The sequence below is a fragment of the Panthera uncia genome, chromosome X (assembly GCF_023721935.1).
Source record: "Panthera uncia isolate 11264 chromosome X, Puncia_PCG_1.0, whole genome shotgun sequence".
Taxonomy (NCBI): domain Eukaryota; kingdom Metazoa; phylum Chordata; class Mammalia; order Carnivora; family Felidae; genus Panthera; species Panthera uncia.
The window spans coordinates 19394568-19415198 of NC_064817.1; the positions used below are offsets into that span (position 1 = coordinate 19394568).

A 20631-nucleotide genomic window follows, 5' to 3' on the forward strand; every position below is an offset into this window, starting at 1 on the left:
TCTGCGAAACAGGTGACTCAAGTTAGCATGCTTCCCGCGGCCACCCTACCCACTACCGGCTCATCACAAAGAAGCCTGGCCACCCAGGTCACGGCCTGCTCCCCTGGCCCCAACATCATCCAGCTGGCGGGCCCGGTCTGTGGAGCCCAGGCTTTGGCGAGGGGTTCCAGCCCCGGGCAGGGCTCTACCGCTGGGGCCACAGATCCTGCGGGAATCCAGCCCGGCAGCCTGCCCTCGGGAGCTCGGCCACCAAATGCAGTGCGCACTGCAGCACAGGCTGCGTCTCCAGTCCGCGTTCAGTTTTTTTTAAAAAATGCTTCAGGCCTCAAGCCGGTGACTCTGCTGGAGCTTCCGCAAGGTTCGCCCCCTTTGAACGCCCAGCAGCAGCCAGAGCAGCGGCTCTATCAGTTGATTCCACAGGAACAACTTCAGCAAGCCTCCGCTTCTGGTCCTTGGCAGCCAGTGCCACGGGGTCCCGGTGCCCGAGGCCCAGCCCCTCCAGACACGGCCTCACCTGCTCAGCAAGCCGTTGTCCTGAACCGCCTGGGACGGGGACTGGGACGGGGACAGGGACAGGGACAGGGGAGTTTGCTGCAGCCCCAGGCAGCTGTGTTGTCTCTGCTTGGCTGTGCTGCAGAGAACCAGGGAAGAGCCGGGCCGAGCGGCCCTCGGCACACGCTGCAGCTGTCCCCTGCCTCGCAGCCGTGGCCACAGCAGCAGGCGCAACAGCACAGAATCTTGCAGCACCCGGTGGTCGTGACAACAGTAGCCACCCAGACGGCTCAGCCTTCTTGGGACCAGCGGGCCGCAAGCCAGTCCGAAGGTAAAAGGAACAGAGGCCCGCCTTCCCCTCCCAGATCCTGAGTCTCGCTTATTTCCTCTCTTTTTAAAAACACCAGAGCGTCGGCCCAGGTGAACTCCGAGGTTTTCCTTCGTTTGGGGTTTTTTGGTTTTTGCTTTTTTAATGTCAGCAGCATCTTACCTTTAGATGTACGAACTCTGTACAGAAGCACAACCTCGTGAGTTTTGCACAGAAACAAGGCAGTGATTTAAGAAACTGGGATCGTTTTGCTGAAAGTGATCGAAGTGCCCGGTTCAGTAGTGCTCAGTACGTTCACACTGCTGTGCAGCACGTCTCTAGAATTGCTTTCATCCTGCAGAAGCGACGCTCTTGTCCCCGTCAAGCACCAGCTCCCCATTTCCCTCTCCCCCAGCCCAGGCATGCACGCTATCATTTTCTGTGTCCGCGAGTGTGACTGCTTTAGAGCCTTCGGATAAAGTGCACTCGTGGAACAGGAGGTGTCCTTCTGTGACTGGCTTACTTCACTTAGCGTAACGTCGTCACCGTCAAGGCTCACCCTTGACGCGTTGTAGCGTGGACGGGAAGGCCATAGGTTTTTATGGGGCGCCTGGATGGCTCAGTCGGTTAAGGGTCTGGCTTCAGCTCAGGTCATGATCTCGCGATTTGTGAGTTCGAGCCCCGCGTTGGGCTCTGTGCTGAGAGCTCGGAGCCCGGAGCCTGCTTCAGATTCTGTGTCTCCCTCTGTCTCTGCCCCTCCCCTGCTCATGCCCCCCCCCCCCCCCGCCTCCATCTCTCTGTCTCTCTCTCAAAAAACGAGCGAACGTTAAAAAAAAAATTTTAATGGTGTCACTGCACATAATCGGTACTGAACTGACCTATTAATGTTTATCTGTTCTTGAGAGAGAGAGAATGCACGAGTGGGGGGAGAGTCCGAGAGAGAGGGAGACACAGAATCCGAAGCAGGCTCCAGGCCCTGAGCGGTCAGCACAAAGCCCGACGGCGGGGCTTGAACTCCCAAACTGTGAGGTCATGACCTGAGCCGAAGTCGGGTGCTTAACCAACTGAGCCACCCACTTCAGCCGCCCCTGAAGTGACCTGTTAAATAGGAGAAACACCTTTCAGAAGAACGTCGTTTGGTGTGTGTCAAAAAGGTTCGCGTGCAGCGTATTAAATGCAATCCTTACGAATTAGTTTTGAAAGAAACTGTGAAAACTACCAAAAGATGATGCTTGTCAGGCTCATATGGAGGATGTGGGAGCCCTCCCAACGTGCAGAGTGGCTCAGGGGCGCCCGTGTTGGGGGCGGTCCACAGGCTGAGCTCAGCCCTTCTCCTCCAGGTACAATCACTGGGCCTGAAAAGGCACTTGTGGGAGGTCTTTGCTTTCTCCCTATCAAATCATTTGCTTGTTTTAGAACTCCAGGTTATTTGCAGAAATTGAACAGCTAAACATTTGAAAATGAGTTTTCTTTGTTTGCTTTTCAAGCGTTTGCTACCTTGGTCACTTCTGACGTGGAATCCCCCCCCCCCCCGGCCCCCCACCCATTCCTGCCTGTCCCCTCCCGGTGATCATCACTTGTTCGGCAGCCCCTGCTCCCTCGTGTCTGTTCCTTCTGTCTTGTGTCAGTGGGGCTCAGCAGATCCCCGAAGTTCGTTCTCTTTCGCCTTTCTTTTTATTGAGGTGTAATTCACAGAAGCGACAAGGAAGCATTTTAAAGTTACGGCCGCGTGGCATTGAATGCCTTCACGTTGCCGTGCGACCACCTCTTCTATTTCCAAAACGTTTTCATCACCCCAGAGAAATCTCTGTAGCCACTAGCACGGGGGTCCCGTCCTCCCCTCCCCCAGCCCCGGAAACACCAATCTGCTTTCTGGTCTGTGGACTTTCCTGTTCTAGATGCTTGCCAATGATGGAGTCAAATGGTATGTGACCTTTTTTGTCTGGCCTCGTTCACTTGGCCTAGTGTTCAAGGTTCCTCTTCGGTGTGACACGGATCGGGCTTCGTCCATTCTTTCATGGCTGAATAATATTCCCTTGTCAGCACAGACCGCATTTAGCTCCTCCGTTATCCACTGATGGACACGGAGGTTGCTTCCAGCCTTTGGGCGTTGTGAACGGTGTTGCTAGGATCATTGGCGTTTGAGAGCTTCGTCTATTTTGTTCCCTTGCCATTTCCAAAGGGCAACCTGTCCACATAAAATTTGTTTTCTACGTACACACGCATGTGTCCCTGCCTCTTGCCCTAAGAAAGAAGGGAAATGTGGCCTGGCAGTTCCAAAAGAGATGAGTGACAAGGCGGGTAACCGGTGGGTGACTCCCACGTGATCGACCCGGCTGTACTAATGTGCTACGGATCCTGGCGAGGGAGGATTTTGGCCAACTTCAAGCAAACAAGTCAGATGTGCCACGTGAGTGACAGGGAGCCCACGAGAGCTTTGTGTAACCCATCGTGGACATCTTTGGGTGTGGTGGCTGCGCTTTGAAGAAGTGAACTTGCTCAGGAGAGTGTGTGCTAGGCCTTGGGAACCAGCTAGACACCCGTGCTCAGAATCTCACCTGATTCGATGTACTACTTGTTTCCTTTTGCCCTCTATCTGGCCCTTTTTGTAGTGGTGACCCTTGAACCGTGTGGGGGTTAGGGGCGCCGATTCCCCACGAAGTCAAAAATCTGTGTGTAGCTTTTGCGTAACCAAAAACTTAATCCCTAATAGCCTACTGTTGACCAAACACCTTACCGATCACTTAAACAGTCGAGTAATATATTTTGTACGTTATATGCGTTACAGACTGTATTCTTAGAATAAAGTAAGTAGAAAAAATCAAATGTTAAGGCAATTATTAGGAAGGGAAAATATTGTGTGGCATGTATCAAGTAAAATCTGCATATAAGTGGGCCCATACGTTCAAACCCGTGTTGTTCAAGGTTGAACATTTTGCAGGGAGACACCAACTGAACTTGTGCTTGAGCAATGTGATGCTCCCCTCCTGGACAAGCAAATAAATTCAGCTTTGTGTCAAATCACCATTTGGTGGCCTTTATTTCCTTGTAAAGATCCTTCCCTAGGCTGCAACTTCAGCCAGGTTCCCTTTTGAGGATATTAACTGGCTGTGTGTTGTGAAGGACCTTTACATTGATTTGAGTATCTTGAGAGCTTGGAGGCTCTTCCCTCCCCAGGTCAAATTCATCATCTTAGTCTGAAATTAGGTCACGCAGGTTCTGTCTTTATGAGGTCAGGGCCCATCACAGGCCATGGTTGTGTGAAAGTTGGTGGCCTCAGAATGCACAGGGAGCAGAGAAGATGACACAGGAGATGGTCATCCAGGAAAATCCAGGTGAGGCTAGTATAGCAGGACATGTCTGGCAGTTGGGGCCTCTGTCACAGGAAGAACTTTGGCAACAGAATTCTATTTTTTGAGGCTCTCTGCAAGTGCAGGGAAGAGTCTGGTTAGGTCACCGCTGTCCAGTAGAAGTATAATTTGGGCCTGATATATAATTTGAAATTTTCTAGTAGTCACATTTTAATATGTAAACAGGAGAAATTGCCCTTAATAATTAATTTTACTTGATAGATGGAAAAGGTTATCATTTCTACATGTAATTAATAATATACTTAATGAGATATTTTACATTGTTTCATTTTTACTAAATCTTCAAAATCCAGACAGTTAAAGCTTTTCTCAAGTCAGATGCTAGATTTTCACCAAAAATACTTGATCTGTACTTAGATTCTACGGTTGAAAATGTAGATTCACCTTCCAAATATACTTAGAAGTTTTCCAATAATTGGGTCAAGGACCAGTTATTAAATTTAAATTAGTAAAAAAAAAAATACTTCCTCAGTCTCACTAGCCACGTTTCACGTGGTCAGTTGCCACATCTACCTATGGTGCCAATTTGGTAGGGCAGTTCTAAATTTTTTTTTTTTTACCGTTTATTTATTTTTGAGACAGAGAGAGACAGAGCATGAACGGGGGAGGGTCAGAGAGAGGGAGACACAGCATGTGAAACAGGCTCCAGGCTCTGAGCAGTCAGCACAGAGCCCGACGCGGGGCTCGAACTCACGGACGCTCAACCGACTGAGCCACCCAGGCGCCCGGGTAGGGCAGTTCTAGAGGGACAAACAGCAGAGCAGATCGTAGAGACTAAGCCTCAGGCATGAACTGGCACCAGTGCTGGAGAAGAGGCAGGAACCAACCATCGGAGCACATGGTTGGAGGGGGGTGACCATTGCTGACTGTGTGTTCCGCCAGAGCTCCCAGAAACGCTCAGGGCTTCTGGTCACCTGGACCTGTAGCCGCGGGGAGAGAACAAGCGACCCCAGCCCTGGGGCAGGGCGGGGTAGCAGAGACCCGGAAAACGGGTCAGCTCTTTCCCAGGGTCTGCCCTGCCAGATTCAAAATGGTAATGAAGGGGGCTGAAACCCTCCCAGCAGTTTATACTCACCCATCCCACCTCTGCCCCTAGAGATCTTGGAACCTTTGGGAATTCGAGGCAGGAGACCCACCCCCTGCTGTTTCACTCTTCTTCCCTGTCCATTTTCTTGATCTCTTGCTCCTCAGCATGGATGAAGTCAGAGCAACCATGACTTGGTAATTGTGGGAGCTGGGGTGATGGGTACATGGAGGCTCACCATATTATTCTCACTACTTTGGCATATATTTGTTTTTTTTAAACTTTTTTTTTTAACATTTATTTATTTTTGAGAGACAGAGCGCAAGCAGGGGTGGGGCTGAAAGAGGGAGATACAGAATCGGAGGCAGGCTCCAGGCTCGGAGCTGTCAGCACAGAGCCCTGAGATCATGAGATCATGACCTGAGCCGAAGTCGAAAGCTTAACCGTCTGAGCCACTCAGGAGCCCCTACTTTGGCATATGTTTGTGATTGGCTATATATATCCATTTGAACAGTCAAGTTCCTGATGTTCCCACAACCCCATTACACACCTTGCCCCATCCCAACCCTCGTCTTGTGCCAAAGTCCTGCCAGGCCTGGCCCTCGGCTTGCCCTTCCTTCTTTCCCGCTTCACTCTCATAAGCCACAGGCAGCAAAGGGTGTGCGAGTTAATTGTTAAATTCAGTTCAACAAGTTCCTCATTAGGGACAAATTACCCGAGTTTGAAATCTGCTAATTTTCCAATCAGAGTGAGTGTTTGCACTTGTGATTTGGAAATAATTACCATATGGTAAAAGCAAAACCTATGTGGGGATGAAAGTAAAGGTGAGGGAGGACGGTGGCTTATTCGGGCTTCTTCCCCGGTAACTCGAGTTAGCATATGCAGATTAGCTGCGGTGCCTCTGCGCCTCGGATGGGAAGGCTCACCTGTGGCACTGTTTTGCAAAAGCTGTTTACTTCATGTGCTAATGCTCCTGAAAGGTGACCTTGGCCTTGAAGGGAGAGCGGTGTGGCCTTTAGAGGGCTGAATTGGTTCTGGAAAGAGAAGAGCCTTTTGAATTTAGCTCTTTCATCTAAAAATACATCTATACTTTTGCTTTCATTTGTCATCAGTCTAAAGCTTCTGCTTGAGTTACAAATGGAAACATTTCCTTGGGGGTGGAAGTGGTGGGTCTAAATGTCCTTTGGGTGATTTTGCAATGGATTGTATTGAGGGACAGCACATCTGAAAGCATTTGAAGAACTGTGGGGTAAGAATTGCTGGAGAATACCACCATGCTCTGAAGTGTAGAAATCTGGCCCATCAACTTTCAGTACTTTGGCCCGGTCCCAATTACTAATCTACTTCTCTATTAGTAGTTCAGGGCATTTGGAACCCTGTGGTAAAGAATAGACAAGGTTTCAGGTAAGGTACAAGCCAGTGCGGAAACATTCCTGCTGAGGCTTTGCTTTTCGAATTTGGAGCCCAGAAGAGCTTGTCTCCCCTGAGAAGGCAGCGACCCTGCCCCTTTCTGGTAACGGGAATTGTACAAGTTCTCAGGTTTCCCTTTTCACTTCAGCTGACAGGAAACTCAAAACCAAATGTGAAGCTGGAACCACCACGTTTACATTTATGGTTAGCTCTTCAGCATTCCCTTGCTCTTTAAAATTTTTTTTCTTTCTTTCTATTTTAGTAGTTCTTTTTACCTTTTTTCATAGACTGCTTCAAATCTTTTGTCAAAGGAAACTGGGAAACTAATGCCTCCCGACCATGGCAAACAAATATATAAATACATAGTAGCTTCTCTTTGTTTACATACCCTGCCTCTAATCTTTGAATAACGTTGCCCATTAGCTATTATTATCCCCTGAGGACTGAAGAAACTGAGGGTCAGATAGGCCTGGCCTGAAGCAGTACAAGTAGTAAGTGGCACAGTTGCTATTTTCCGTGTCCTTCTAAATCCATGCCTGTGCCTGGGTGCATGTAACTGATGTGTTGACAGGTCTCAACTCAGTGGTGGACTGTATACATGTAACTCTTGTTTTTTTCCAATCACTGCTTTCAACTGTGTGGCACCAAGCCTCTTTTCCCATTCTTTAATGACACCTTGGGCATATCTCATAACTTGGAGGGTTATCTTGGTTGGTAAAGCTGGCCAATCCCAATCCCAATATTATATCTTCTGGTTTTAGGGTCAGAGAAGGGAGACAGAGAACTCCTGTGGATATGGTCCTTTTCCAGGTCTGATGCCATGATCTTGTGAGGTGCCCTGCAGGTCGGCGGGTTGGGGTGGGGGTGGGGGGTCTCTGCCTTGGAGGCCGTGCTGTTTTTCGTCTGGGTTCCTCCTTCCCCGGGGCATCCCTCAGCAAAGGGCAGCTTTGCCTGCTGATTCCCACGCCCTTCTGCCGGTTCTGTCTCCCATCTCCTGGACAGCCCTCTACGTAAGCCCTGTGCTCCTCCACATGGAGCTTTGGGAACTGCTAAGGTCCGTTTCCCAGCTCTGAAGGCTGGGAGTGATGGTCCCATTTTCTTTTCAGGCACATTACGCCTCAGTACTTTTGGAGCTTCTGACGTTTAGATGTTTCTTGACCACCAGGGGGCACCAGACTCCAGGTTCACGCACAACACATCAGTGAGCGTGTTTGTTAAGCCCGGGCAAAAATTCCCTCGCCCAGAGCTCCCAGGGCCGCAGAGTGGGCCTGCGGGTCTGTGCAGCTCAGCGAGGGTCCAGGCAGGAAACCGGGTGCCAACCTGCCTGTCCTGCAGACCTTCCCACTGCCCTCGAGCAGCTCTCTCAGGGCTGTCCCTTACCTGTCTCTCGGTTTGGGAGAGCAGGAGGGCACCGGTACATCTCCTCTCCCCTGGAAAAAGCAGCCTCTCACCAGGAACACTCAGCTCCTCTCCCTGTCCTCCCCGGCCCTGTCGTGTCGACATAGGTTGGTGGGTGGCGAGTGGGGGGTGGAGGTCGCAGGGAGCCGTAATGGGGGCCAGCTGTTCCATTTCTCGGTCTTTTTGTCTGAGAGCACGCGTCTGCTGGGTTGGAAGGCTGGAGCCCCTCCTCAGCATGTAGGCGCACCTGATGCTTCCTGATCGCAGCGTTGGGCTTTAGCAGCTCTGGCACCACCGGACAAGTCCTGTTGCACGCACGCCCACACACGCACGCACACGTACGCGCCTGCACGCACCCACAGCTTCCCAGCCGCCTTTTGTCGTCTCGATCCAGGGTCTCTGGCTTTGCCGTTCCAGTTTCCAATGGGAATGGGCAGAGGTCTATAGCTGGTGGGACAGTTTTTCGAAGGAATGTTTGGGGTGAGTTTTCTAAAGTGTTTGAGACTTGAGTGAGAAGTCCGTGGCGAAGGCGGCGGGGGGGTGGGGGGCGGGGGCAGCTCGGGAAGCTTTCGCCCTCCACCCCTATTACCGCTATGGGGGGCATTCTTTGATATGAAAAAGATGTTCTGGAAGAGTTGTGAAGTGGTACGCAAAAATAGCTTCACAGCAAATCCCTTCATGCCCCGCCCCCACCCAGCAGGCTTACTCTTGGGTTCTAAGCAGCTCTTCACAGAAGTGTTGGAGCTTCTGTGCCAGAGGTGGAGGGGGAAGCGGGTGATTATAAGAAGTGGTATTTGGGGCTATGCATCTTCTTTACACTCTGAGAAACCAGAGTTATTTTGAAATTACTATTTTTGGCGTTGTTTGGAGAGTGTGGCATTTGAAGGTGCGATTATGGGGGCCTATGGTCATCGGTACTGATGAGGTCTAGGGTAAAACCACAGGAGTGGCCTCCTGGTGCAGGTGGTGAACACAATCACTGGAAAAGAGAAGGTCAAGGGAACCAGGGGCCAGACTATTGGCAGGCTCATCTATCTACGTGGCTGGAAATCACCAAGAACTCTTACAGTGTAGTGATGAGCCAGACCCTAGAATCTTCAAGGTGTGCAGGGATGTTGTTGACTTCCCGCAGTGGGGAAGAAGAATGGTTTGGTTTTAGGGGTCAGTTAGACCCAAGATATCCCTTAATACTGGTTGTGGGAGACTTCTTCAGTGTCATCTTTTAAATACTGAGAGCATGCTTACACGCAAGGCCTTTTGCTTCATACTTGGCGGAGTCAGGCACCTGTTCCATCTGCAGTGGGATTAAAGGTTACTCAGGGAAAACAGTTGGTAACTACATGCGGTGATCGATGTTGACTAGACTCACCGCGGTAATCATTTTGCAGTGTATACACATGTCAGATCATTATGTTGTGCACCTAAGAGGAACGTTATGGGTTCTATTTTACCACACATAGCAACCGACTCTGATATCCACGTATCTTAAGAGATAGGTTTCTCTACAAATAACACTCTAAAGGACAGCTTTATAGTAACAGAAAACAAAACAGGATCATGGCCTTTACTCACACCACCATCCTGGCCAGGACGGTGGGACAGAGACTTGAGTAAATGTTCCAGTTCTAAGTTTATGACATGGCACTGGCTTTGTGCCACACAATAGCGTCTGCCTCTCTGTACCTGTAGGAAGGCAACATTTTTTTCTGAGATTTTTCACCAGCAGTTGGGGTGGCAGTTTTAAGATTAAGCATTACAAGTCCAAGAAGCTTAAATCTTAAAATAGAAAAAAGAAAAAGGTCATAGAGAAGTTTAACAAATTAAATATGAAATGGATAACAGGTTGAACCACATGAAATTGGTGATGTTCGACCATTTTTGCCCAATTAAAATGGCAGTTTCATATGATTCAGTTGAGGATCTACAGTTTCAGTCTTGAATGCCCGGTGAGAAATAGGAAGTTAATTTGGTAGGTACTGGGGAGCCACCCCTGGAGGGAAATGCTATGATTGGAGCTGGTTTAACACAGTTGGTCCGGCAGGAATGTGAAGGAGGGACTGGAGGGGGAGAGACTGGATTAAACCTGACTTTCATACCCATTGACTTGAAAGATACCTCTACCTTTGCATCCATAGTACCAAACGATTGAGAAGCTAAATTTGCACTAACCTTCTAAGTTAAAGATGGAGAGTTTATGGGGCGCCTGGGTGGCGCAGTCGGTTAAGCGTCCGACCTCAGCCAGGTCACGATCTCGCGGTCCGTGAGTTCAAGCCCCGCGTCAGGCTCTGGGCTGATGGCTCAGAGCCTGGAGCCTGTTTCCGATTCTGTGTCTCCCTCTCTCTCTGCCCCTCCCCCGTTCATGCTCTGTCTCTCTCTGTCCCAAAAATAAATAAAAAACGTTGAAAAAAAAAATTAAAAAAAAAAAAATAAAGATGGAGAGTTTAAATGTCTCCCCAGAGATAGGCTTCCGTGGGTGGGCGGGCTGTGAGAATGGTTTCTTATGCTCCAGTAGATCCAAATCTTGGCAAACTGTTCTACCAACTTGATTAAAACAACCATAACAACGACAGCAACACTCTCTTACCTACATCAAGGGGGAAAGGAGGCATCTTCGAACCCATGGCTCTCCACGATGGCTTTCCCATCGCACAGAGCCCACGCGGCCTGCTGAGACACCCTTCCTGAAATGAATTCTCTTGAGAAACGTAGATTTTGTATCTGCAGATAATACTGTGGATGGAATTTTCAATTTTTAATACTTTTTCGAGGATAAGGCAGACTAACAAAGGAATAAAATCCCATGAGAATAAAATCACAGGGCTTTTTGGGCAAGCTTCCAAGTCACAGAATAGGCAAAATAGCAGGGACTACTCTTCACCGTTTCTCAAACTTTGGTGTGCATCCAGAATCACTGGAGGCCTTGTTAGAACGCGGACCGCTGAGCCTCACCCTCTGGATTTCTGATTCAGTAGACCCGAGTGGGTGGGGCTCGAGAACGTGCACCTCTAACATGTTCTCAGCTGAGGCTGATGCTTCTGGTCCTGGGACCACGCTTCGAGAATGCTGCCGTATTCTGACTGAGGAAAGGTCTGAATGTGCCTGAGGGAGGGGGGCGCTGCTTCCGGAGAAAGAAAGAGAAGCATGAAAGGTTAAAAAAGAAAAAAAGAAGGATAGAATACTCGGGTAACTGCTGTCATCCAGATACATCTGCGTGAGTGAGCCCTGAGAATTAGCATTTCTAGAAAGTTCTCAGATGCTGCCGCTGCTTCTGGGCCAGGGACCACCCACACTTTGAGAACCACAGTCTGTGTGCCAGTTACATGGCAGCCCTCGAGGGTGACTGCCCCATTTTCAGATTTAAACTTGAGCTATTTTTAGAGGAGCCCCTTCAAAAATTTGGGCAGATTCTCTCTGGCAGGTTCTCTGAGACTGTTTCCCAGTCTCAATACCTTTTCTTAGTGAAGTGGGTAGCAGAGACAGAGAAGGACCCCGGGGGAGGGTGGAGGAGGCAGAGAGCAATATGATCACCTAATAATCTCTTCCCAGAGACCCATTGGTTCCCAAATCGCCAGATCTCCAAAGCTAAATATATATCCGTGTGAGTATTTTAAGCAATAGAGAAAATAGAATATCAAAGGTGATGGTCTAGATACAATGCTATTAAGATTTGTTTTTAAACCTGCTGGTTGTTTGTTACATTAAAACCTGCTGAAAGGGAAAAACCGTGATCATTACTCTTTGACCTGGACATTCTTGGAAACAGAAGGGGCCTGGGTTTTACAAGAATCAGTCTGCCTTCTGGAACACCATTTACTTTATAAAAACACCATGTGTGTTTTCTTTGCTATTCCTGGGGAACGAGTGCCAATTTCCAAATCCTTTCCTCTAGTTAAAAATGATGTTATCAAATATCTACTTAATAAGTAACTGTAAAATAATATGTTATTACATCAGGAATGAGCTTGGAGACCTCAAGATGCCAGAGATGAGCTAGTTATGGCAGAGAGTGAGGGCTAGAGTGAATGGAGATATAAAGGCACCTCCATTTGATCACATCTTGAAATTATAGGGTTGTGGGGAAAATATTATCAAGTGTTCCTGAGAACTGGCAGTATTCTAGTTGCTATATATATATTTTTTTGATTTGTTTTTGAAGCAAAGCTTAAGTATAGTCATAAGGAAAGACTCTGGGTCTTTTTTTTTTTTCATTTCCTATGATGACTTTAATATGGTAGTCATTCACTGAGGGGATTAAGGGATTAAGTAATGAAGGGGGTAGGGTTTGCCTTAAAATCAACAGCATAGGGGTGCCTGTGTGGCTCGCTCAGTTAAGGGTCTGACTCTTGACTGCAGCTCAGGTTATGATCTCACCATTCATGAGATCGAGCCCCAGGTTGGGCTCTGTGTTGACAGTGCAGAGCCTGCTGGGACTCTCTCTCCCTCTCTCTGCCTCTTCCCCGTTTGTGTGTGTGTCTCTCTCTCTTTCTCAAGACAAATAAGTGAACACTTAAAAAAAGTTTTAAATAAGTCAGTAGCGTGACCCATAGTACCATTTCTCCCTGTTGCAGTCCTAGTACATAGGACCATGCCCCAAATCCAGAATGATCCTTGACTAAGTTAGGCTTTCTGGACTACTGCTTTCCATCTCACCTCGCAAGAAGATGGATTCAGTTGCAGAGAAATAAGTATGAGTATAGGAATGATAGTACAAGTTTGTCTTTTTAGTCATCAGTTATATTGATTTTCTCAGCCATATTTCTCTGAAAATTGTCTCCAGAAGAACATCAGCCAGGTGCCCTTTCTGGTCAGTATAATGTCAAATCTGCTTCCTCTGGTCATGGGTAGAGACCCTTTCAATCAGACTTTCCATTGGAGGAGTCAAGGTCAATATCACTGAGAATCTGTAAAGTAGGGTTGCCAGATTTAGCAAATAAAAACACAGGACACCCAATTAAATTCGAATTGCAGGTATACAATCAATAATTTTTTAGTATAACTCTGTCCCACATGTGGCTCTTCAAATTTAAATTAATCACAATTAAATAAAATGTAAAATGTAATCGCCCAGTTTCACTGGCCATGTTGTCAAATGCTGCACGTGGCTAGTGGCTACTGTATTGGACGGTGCAGATTAGCACACTTTACAGAACATCTCCAGCACCAAAGAAAGTTCTGTTGGACAATGCTGCTCTGAGTGAGCCGGGATGATATTCCAGGAGGCTGCTCCTCAGGCAGATGGTGTCTGGTAGCGGGCCCTCGACATCCCGTCTCTTCCTCCTTTACGAACAAAAGTGAAGGTGATCCCCGAAGACCAGAGGGAAAGGGATAGCCCAACCTTGCGCCCCTTAGTGGGGCTGATCACTCAGTACCCGGGCAGAACCAGTTAAATTCTCGGCCTAGCATTGCTCCCGAGAAAAACGGATCCTTCTGATAACAGAGCATTTACCAAGTCTACGTGGGATTTTGTCGTCGCAGTAACTCTGGGTGGTGAGCAGGCCCGGGAGAGAAACGACAACGGGAAGGTGAAACCCACGGCAGAAGGAATTGTCTCCTGCTGCAGTGCAGGTGTCCCACGCTTGGGCAGGCATCACAATCCGCCCCCGACCAGGGCTTGCTTCTTCAGATGCAAATTGCTGGGCCCCGCCCCCAAAGTTCCTGATTCGGTTGGTCTGGGCTAGGGCCTAAGAATTTGCATTTCTCACAAATCCCTGGGTCAAAAATGCCAGTCCAGGGACCGCACTTTGTAGACCACTGCTATGGCGTCATGGTCCTACCCCAGCCTAGTGCTACAGTCAGTCAAGGCTTTTCGTTTCTCTGACTTGGCAGACTCCTCGCTCTTTTAGGGCCACCGTGACAAGCTACATCTCTTCGCTCATTTGGATCATTATCACTTTTATCCTTTGAGCGGCTTTTATCCATCTGCTGGTTTGATAATAAATCAGAGTGAAAGCAACACCAGCCGAGTCCAAGTCGATGCTCTCCTCCGTCTTTGCTGTGGCCCTAGTGTGCCCAGATTGTGGTCTGGCCACGCTCACTGGGTAGATCTTTTAAGTGTTCATTTATGTACCCACAAACTAAGCATCAGAAAGGGAAAAAGGAAATAACTGGCCCGGGGTCACAGAGCTAGTGAGAGGTGGAACCGGGTTGCGAAGATTTCCAACCTCAGCTTTGGTACTAACAATGCCTGGAGATTTGTGAAAGTGTTCTGAGGTTGGTGACTTTTTTTTTAAATGATAATGGAGTCTGTTATAATTTCAACCGTAAAGGCCTTAGATGTGGACTAGGTGTTTGGGGCAGTTTGTGGAGATCATCTGGACCTGTTTTGGCATCAGTCCCTTGGTTGCTTTATCACCCAGCTGACTACTTAGCCTTACGGTTGGTGGTGTTCACCATTTTACAGCTTTCAGTTATTTTCATTCACTTGTGTAATTTATCATCACGATGGATTATGGGTTAAAGAGAGGAGGCATTATGAATATGATTTAGAATAGAGTGAGCTACTGAACTCTACACTTAAAAATGGCTAAGATGGTGGGGTGCCTGCATGGCTCAGTCAGTTGAGTGTCCGACTCCGGCTCAGGTCATGATCTCACAGCTTGTGAGTTCGAGGCCCGTGTTGGGCTCTGTGCTGACAGCTCGGAGCCTGGAGCCTGCTTGGGATTCTGTATCTCCCTCCCTCTCTCTCTGCCCCTCCCGTGTTCGTGCTCTGTCTCTGTCTCTCAAAAATAAATAAACATTAAAAAAATTTTTTTAAATGGTTAAGGGGTGCCTGGGTGGCTCAGTCACTTGGGCACTTGGGCATCCAACTTTGGCTCAGGTCATGATCTCTCTCAGTTTGTGAGTTCAAGCCCCGTGTCGGGCTCTGTGCTGACAGCTCAGAGCCTGGAGCCTGCTTCACATTCTGTGTCTCCCTCTCTCTCTGCCCTCCCCCACTCGTGCTCTCTCTCTCTCTCAAAGATAAATAATAAACATTAAAAAAATATAAAAAATGGTTAAGATGGTAAAAAACAAATAGAACGATCTAATGAGGGACATAAAAATGATAGTTCTCAATTGTGACCTCAGACCTATAAGGTATATTCATATTATCATTTCTTAATACATCAAGATATCTCTAGCTCTTCTAAACAAAAGTTAAAAGGAGAAATTTGTATCTGATTTTCCTTTTCTTTTATTGGGAATAAAATTATCCAAACCCACAGTGTGTTATTTCTGGAGAAGTACTTGCAAATAGCAGCCAGAAAGTGCTCATGACTCCTCTTTTAGAAACAAACCATGAAAATTACAATAATAAAGTAATTGATTTTTTTAAAGTGCAAAATTCAAGAATTCCAAATACCAGCTCATGGAAGATGTTTGGAGGGCAGTTACACACAGTTAAGTATCAATCTAGATATTAATACACATTTGGTCCCCAAACACAATATTGATATGTCATTTTGAATTTATAGCTAAACCATGCTCTTTCCTGTATACTGAATTGAAAATAAGTAGCATCCCCCGCTTGCTAAATGGGGGAAAGTCAAACTTTGTCCTCATGTATTATGAGTATTATTAAAGGATATATTAAAATAGAAATTATAATACAATCTTTACTAGTATTCAGATCTAAATTCATTTTTAAATTGCTTCCTGTTATATATCATGCTAAAATAACACAGCGATCTAGCATTTTCCTGGAGGCTATGGGATTACACGTTTCTTTCTTTTTTTTTTTTTAGTTTATTTTTTGAGAGAGAGAGACAGCAGGGAAGGGGCAGAGAGAGAGGGAGAGAGAATCCCAAGCAGGCTCCATGTTGTCAGCACAGAGCCCGACACGGGGCTCGAACTCACGAACTGTGACATCATGAGTCGTGAAATCACGAGCTCCAGAGTCGAATGCTTAACTGACTGAGCCACCCAGGTGCCCTGAGATTACAAATTTCTGTGAATACACTTTATAAGGATCAATACTGGAAGTATGGGATGACCTCTTTGGAGAGAGTAAGGTCGGTTGGTGTGTGTCTGTTTTCTGTTAGGGCTTTTTTTTTTTTTTTTTTTTTTTTTTTTTTTAATTTTTTTTTCCAATGTTTTTTATTTATTTTTGGGACAGAGAGAGACAGAGCATGAACGGGGGAGGGGCAGGAGAGAGGGAGACACAGAATCGGAAACAGGCTCCAGGCTCTGAGCCATCAGCCCAGAGCCTGACGCGGGGCTCGAACTCACGGACCACGAGATCGTGACCTGGCTGAAGTCGTACACTTAACCGACTGCGCCACCCAGGCGCCCCTCTGTTAGGGCTTTTATGCTAACATCATTTCTAGTGCAAGTAACAGAAATCTAAATCAAGCCAGTTTAAGCAAAAAGAGGGGTTTATTGGCTCAGGAAACTGGCATGTCCAGAAAGTAGAGCTTGTCTCAAGGGCTGGAAGACGTCAAATATATCAGAAGGCTGGGACGCCTGGGTGGCTCAGTTGGTTAGGCGGCAGACTCTCGATTTCGCCTCAGGTCGTGATCTCACAGTTGGTGAGTTTGAGCCCCGCATCGGGCTCTGCACTGACAGCACAGAGCCTGCTTGGGATTGTCTCTCTCCCTCTCTCTGCCCCTCCCTTGCTCGTGTGGGCTGTCTCTCGTGCGCGCTTTCTCTCTCTCTCAAATACTGAGAACAAACTGAGGGTCGATGGGGGGTGGAGAAGGCAGGAAAGTGGGTGATGGGCATTGAGGAGGGCACCTGTTGGGATGAGCCCTGGGTGTTGTATGGAAACCAATTTGGCAATAAATTATATTAAAAATAATAAAAACAGGTGCTAGAAGGAAAGAAAAAAAGCCTCTTCACATTCCTGTGTCCTTTGAGGGCCAGGGACTCAGGGGCAGGTGGGTACCGGCAAACAAAATGGGATGTGCATGAATGTGCCTGAATGTGCCTGATACACGTTTCCCCACGTGCAGAAGCAAGGCTACAGCCGTGACCTTGTCTGGGAGTCAGACGGGCCAGGAGAGAGGTTCCCCTCACCCGCATCCTCCAGCCCACGTCCTAGGCAGCATGTTAGCCTTCCTGCGAATCCGGGCAGACGTGAATGGGATTTGAGTAGCAATGTGTAGGAGTCTAGAGAAGCTGGCAAAAGAGAACTAATTTTATTTAGACTTCAAGAGAAAAATCAGCTGTGCCAGCCTCTGAAGTAGCACTCACTCTCCTCTCCAGCAGGACTTTCGACAGTGATGGCGATGCTCTGTATCTGTGCTGGTCCATTCTGGTAGCCACTAGCCACAAATGGCTGTCGAGCACGTGAAATGTGGCTAATGGGACCGAGGACATGACATTTTAATTTAATTCAATCTTAATTTAAATTTAAGTAGCCACGCGTGGCTACAAGCCGCCAACTTAGACAACACAACAATGTCTGCCAAATTATCTTGACTCGCGGCAGAGGACTAGGAGATTTATATAGGGTTAGGTCCTGCTTGTCATCGTGAAGTTAGTCCAGCATATGGGGTTGAGACAAAATCGATCCATATAAAATGCATGGGGAGCAAGACAGGTCAAAGTTAGCCAAACAAATGAACACATGAATAAATACAATGTGATCAGAGGAGGGAGGGATCCAGGTCAGCCACAGATATTAGAACTAGACCGTCTGGATTGATTGCTAGTTCTGCCACTTTCTGGTTGTGTGATTCTGGGCAAGTCGCTTACTATCTGTGTGCTCACTTTCTTTACCATGAAACGGAAATGATAAAATTGCCAATTTTCTGGGTTGCTGTGAGGATGAAATGACATACTATTCGTGGAGTGTTTCAAACAGTATCTGGGATACAGTAAGTGCTAATTAAGTCTTAGCTGTTACCAAAGGGGACAAGAGATGACAGAGGAGGGAAAAGGGCACCAGCTTTCATGATCTCCATGCACGCAGGCACCTTCTTTATTTTTATTTATATAAAATTTTTTAATGTTTATTTATCTTAGAGAGAGAGAGAGAGACAGAGTACGAGTGGGGGAGGGGCAGAGAGAGAGGGAGACACAGAATCCGAAGCAGGCTCCAGGCTCTGAGCTGTCAGCACAGAGCCCAATGCGGGGCTCAAACTCATGGACTGCGAGATCATGACCTGCGTGGATGTCGGACGCTTAACCAACTGAGGCACTCAGGTGCCCCTGTAGGCACCTTCTTTAAATGTAACTGAGACCCCTTGTGAACAAGTTGGTACTGAGCAGAAATGTTATTTATGGTGTCATTAGCTATTTGCATTCAAAATTTAATCCCAGTGTAGTTAACATACAGTATCATATTAGTTTTAGGTGTGCGATATAGTGACTCAACAATTCTGTACGTTGCTCAGTGCTCACTGTGACAAGTTCACTGTTAATCCCCATCACCTGTTTTACCCATCCGCCCCCACCCACTTCCCCTCTGGCAGCCGCCAGTGTGTTCTCTGTAGTTAAGGGTCTCTTTTTTCATTTGTCTCTTTTTTCTTTGTTTCTTCAGTTCCACAGAGGAGTGAAATCATGGTTATCTGTCTTTCTTTGACTGACTTACTTCACTTAGCTTTATACTTTCTAGATCCATCTATGTTATTGCAGATGGCAACATTTCATTGTTTTATGGCTGAATAATATTCTATTCTATCTCCATACCACATCATCTTTATCCACTCATCTCTCGATGGACACTTGGGCTGCTTCCATAATTTGGCTCTTGCAAATAATGCTGCAATAAACATAGGAGTGCCTATATCTTCTTGAATTAGTGTTTTCATATTCTTTGGGTAAATACTCAGTAGTGGAATTACTGGATCATGTGGTAATTACATTTTTATTTTTTGAGGAATCTCCATACTGTTTTCCAGGGTGGCTGCACCAGCTTGCATTCCCACCAACAGTGCACAGGGATTCCTTTTTTCTCCACATCTTAGCCAACCCTCGTTGTTTCTTGTTGATTTTAGCCATTCTGACAGGTGTGAGGTGATAGCTCATTGTGGTTTTGATTTGCATTTCCCCGATGATGAGAGATATTGAGCATCTTTTCATGTGTCTGTCGGCCATCTCGATGTCTTCTTTGGCGAAATGTCTGTCTGTGTCTTCTGCTCATTTTTAATTGGATTATTTTGTTTTTTTGTGTGTTGAGTTATATAAGTTCTTGATATAGTTTAGATACTAACCCTTTATCAGATACATCATTTGGAAATATCTTCCCCCGTTCTGTAGGTTGTCTTTTTGGTTTTGTTGGTTGTTTCCTTTGCTGGGCAGAAGCTTTTTATCTTCATGAAGTCCCAATAGTTCATTTTTGCTTTTGATTCCCTTGCCTCGGGAGACATATCTAGAAAAACATTGCCGTGGCTGATGTCAGAGAAATTACTATCTGTGTTCCCTTCTAGGATTTTTATGGCTTCAGGCCTCACATTTAGGTCTTTCATCCGTTTTAAGTTTATTTTTGTGGGTGGTGTGAGAAAGTGGTTCAATTTCATTCTTTTGCATGTTGCTGTCCAGTTTTCCCAACACCATTTGTTGTAGAGACTGTGCTTTTCCCATTACATCTTCTTGCCTCCTCTGTCGAAGATTAATTGACCATATAATCGTGGGTTTATTTCTGGCCTCCCTATCTTGTTCCATTGATCTATGGGTCTGTTTTTGTGCCAGTACCATACTGTTTTGGTTACTACAGCTTTGTAGTTTATCTTGATATCTGGGGTTATGATACCTCGAGTTACGTTCTCTTTCAACCTAAGCAAGGGGTGATCTTGAGTGAAGTCCTAGCCTCAGAGGAGCTCAGAGGGTAGGTTACACCCCACGAGTTTATCCCAGATGCAAGTAAATCACCTGTGCTTTCAGAAGCCCACACCTGGTAGTCATTGGCTAAGCTCTACTTCGGGGAACCTAAAACCCCAGGCACGTCTGCCCTCCGCACGATGGGCAAAGCACTGTCGGAAGCCAGGAGAGCACGCCGGAACAGTGAAAGGGATGGACTGTTTGGAGGAAGCACCTCCTGTTGTCCACTGAGTGCTATGGCTTTTGCTGAACAAGGGTGAGATATTAAGTCTTTGGGGGTAAACCGATGATGCTGATTGCTGTCTGCTCGCACCTCTGAGCGGCGGATCTCAAACTTCGGACTGTAAAAGGTCCCTTGAGAAATTGTTTCAAATGTAGATTCCCGGACCTCATCTGCAGACATTCTGATTCGGTTGATAGTGCCCAGGCAAGTTCATTTTCAACATGTTCCCCAGGCAATTCAGGTGCAGGGCTCTTTGGGAACCACTGCTTAGGGGCTGGTGGAGGCTGGCAAGAGGGTAGTGAGGGGGAGTGGTCAGGCTGGTCTGTAGGCAGGGTCCCCGGGGGCACTTAATCAGTGCAATCAGGTGTCCACTCAGGAACAGCCATGGAAAAACACGGAAACCACTACACAAGACCCACTTCCTGAGGAGGCGCAGAGTGAGATGGCTAGTCGGGGATTGGGGAAGCTGCACAACAATTGCCCTGACTGGTCATTATGTGAGCCTCGAGGGAAGGGGTGATGTGATTTACACAAGTACAATTAGCAGGTGTCTTAAGCTGAGTTCCCCTCGAAGCCCTGAGACTAGGACTCAGGTGCAAGCGGTTTACCTGGGAGGTGGTGCCGGGAAGCCCCAGCAGGGAAGTGGCGAGGAGCCCCCAATACAGGG

The 20631-nt window shown here is 47.2% G+C and overlaps 1 protein-coding gene across 1 annotated transcript in view; it reads left to right on the forward strand.

The window, feature by feature from the left end:
- The window catches only part of LOC125932380 (transcription factor SPT20 homolog), a 2897-nt gene extending 2033 nt beyond the window's left edge, over positions 1-864 (forward strand). The window contains exon 3 of the mRNA XM_049644900.1: positions 13-864. Coding sequence (XP_049500857.1) covers positions 13-864 — 852 coding nt within the window. The remainder of the gene's footprint in view (positions 1-12) is intronic.
- Positions 865-20631: the final 19767 nt, after the last annotated feature.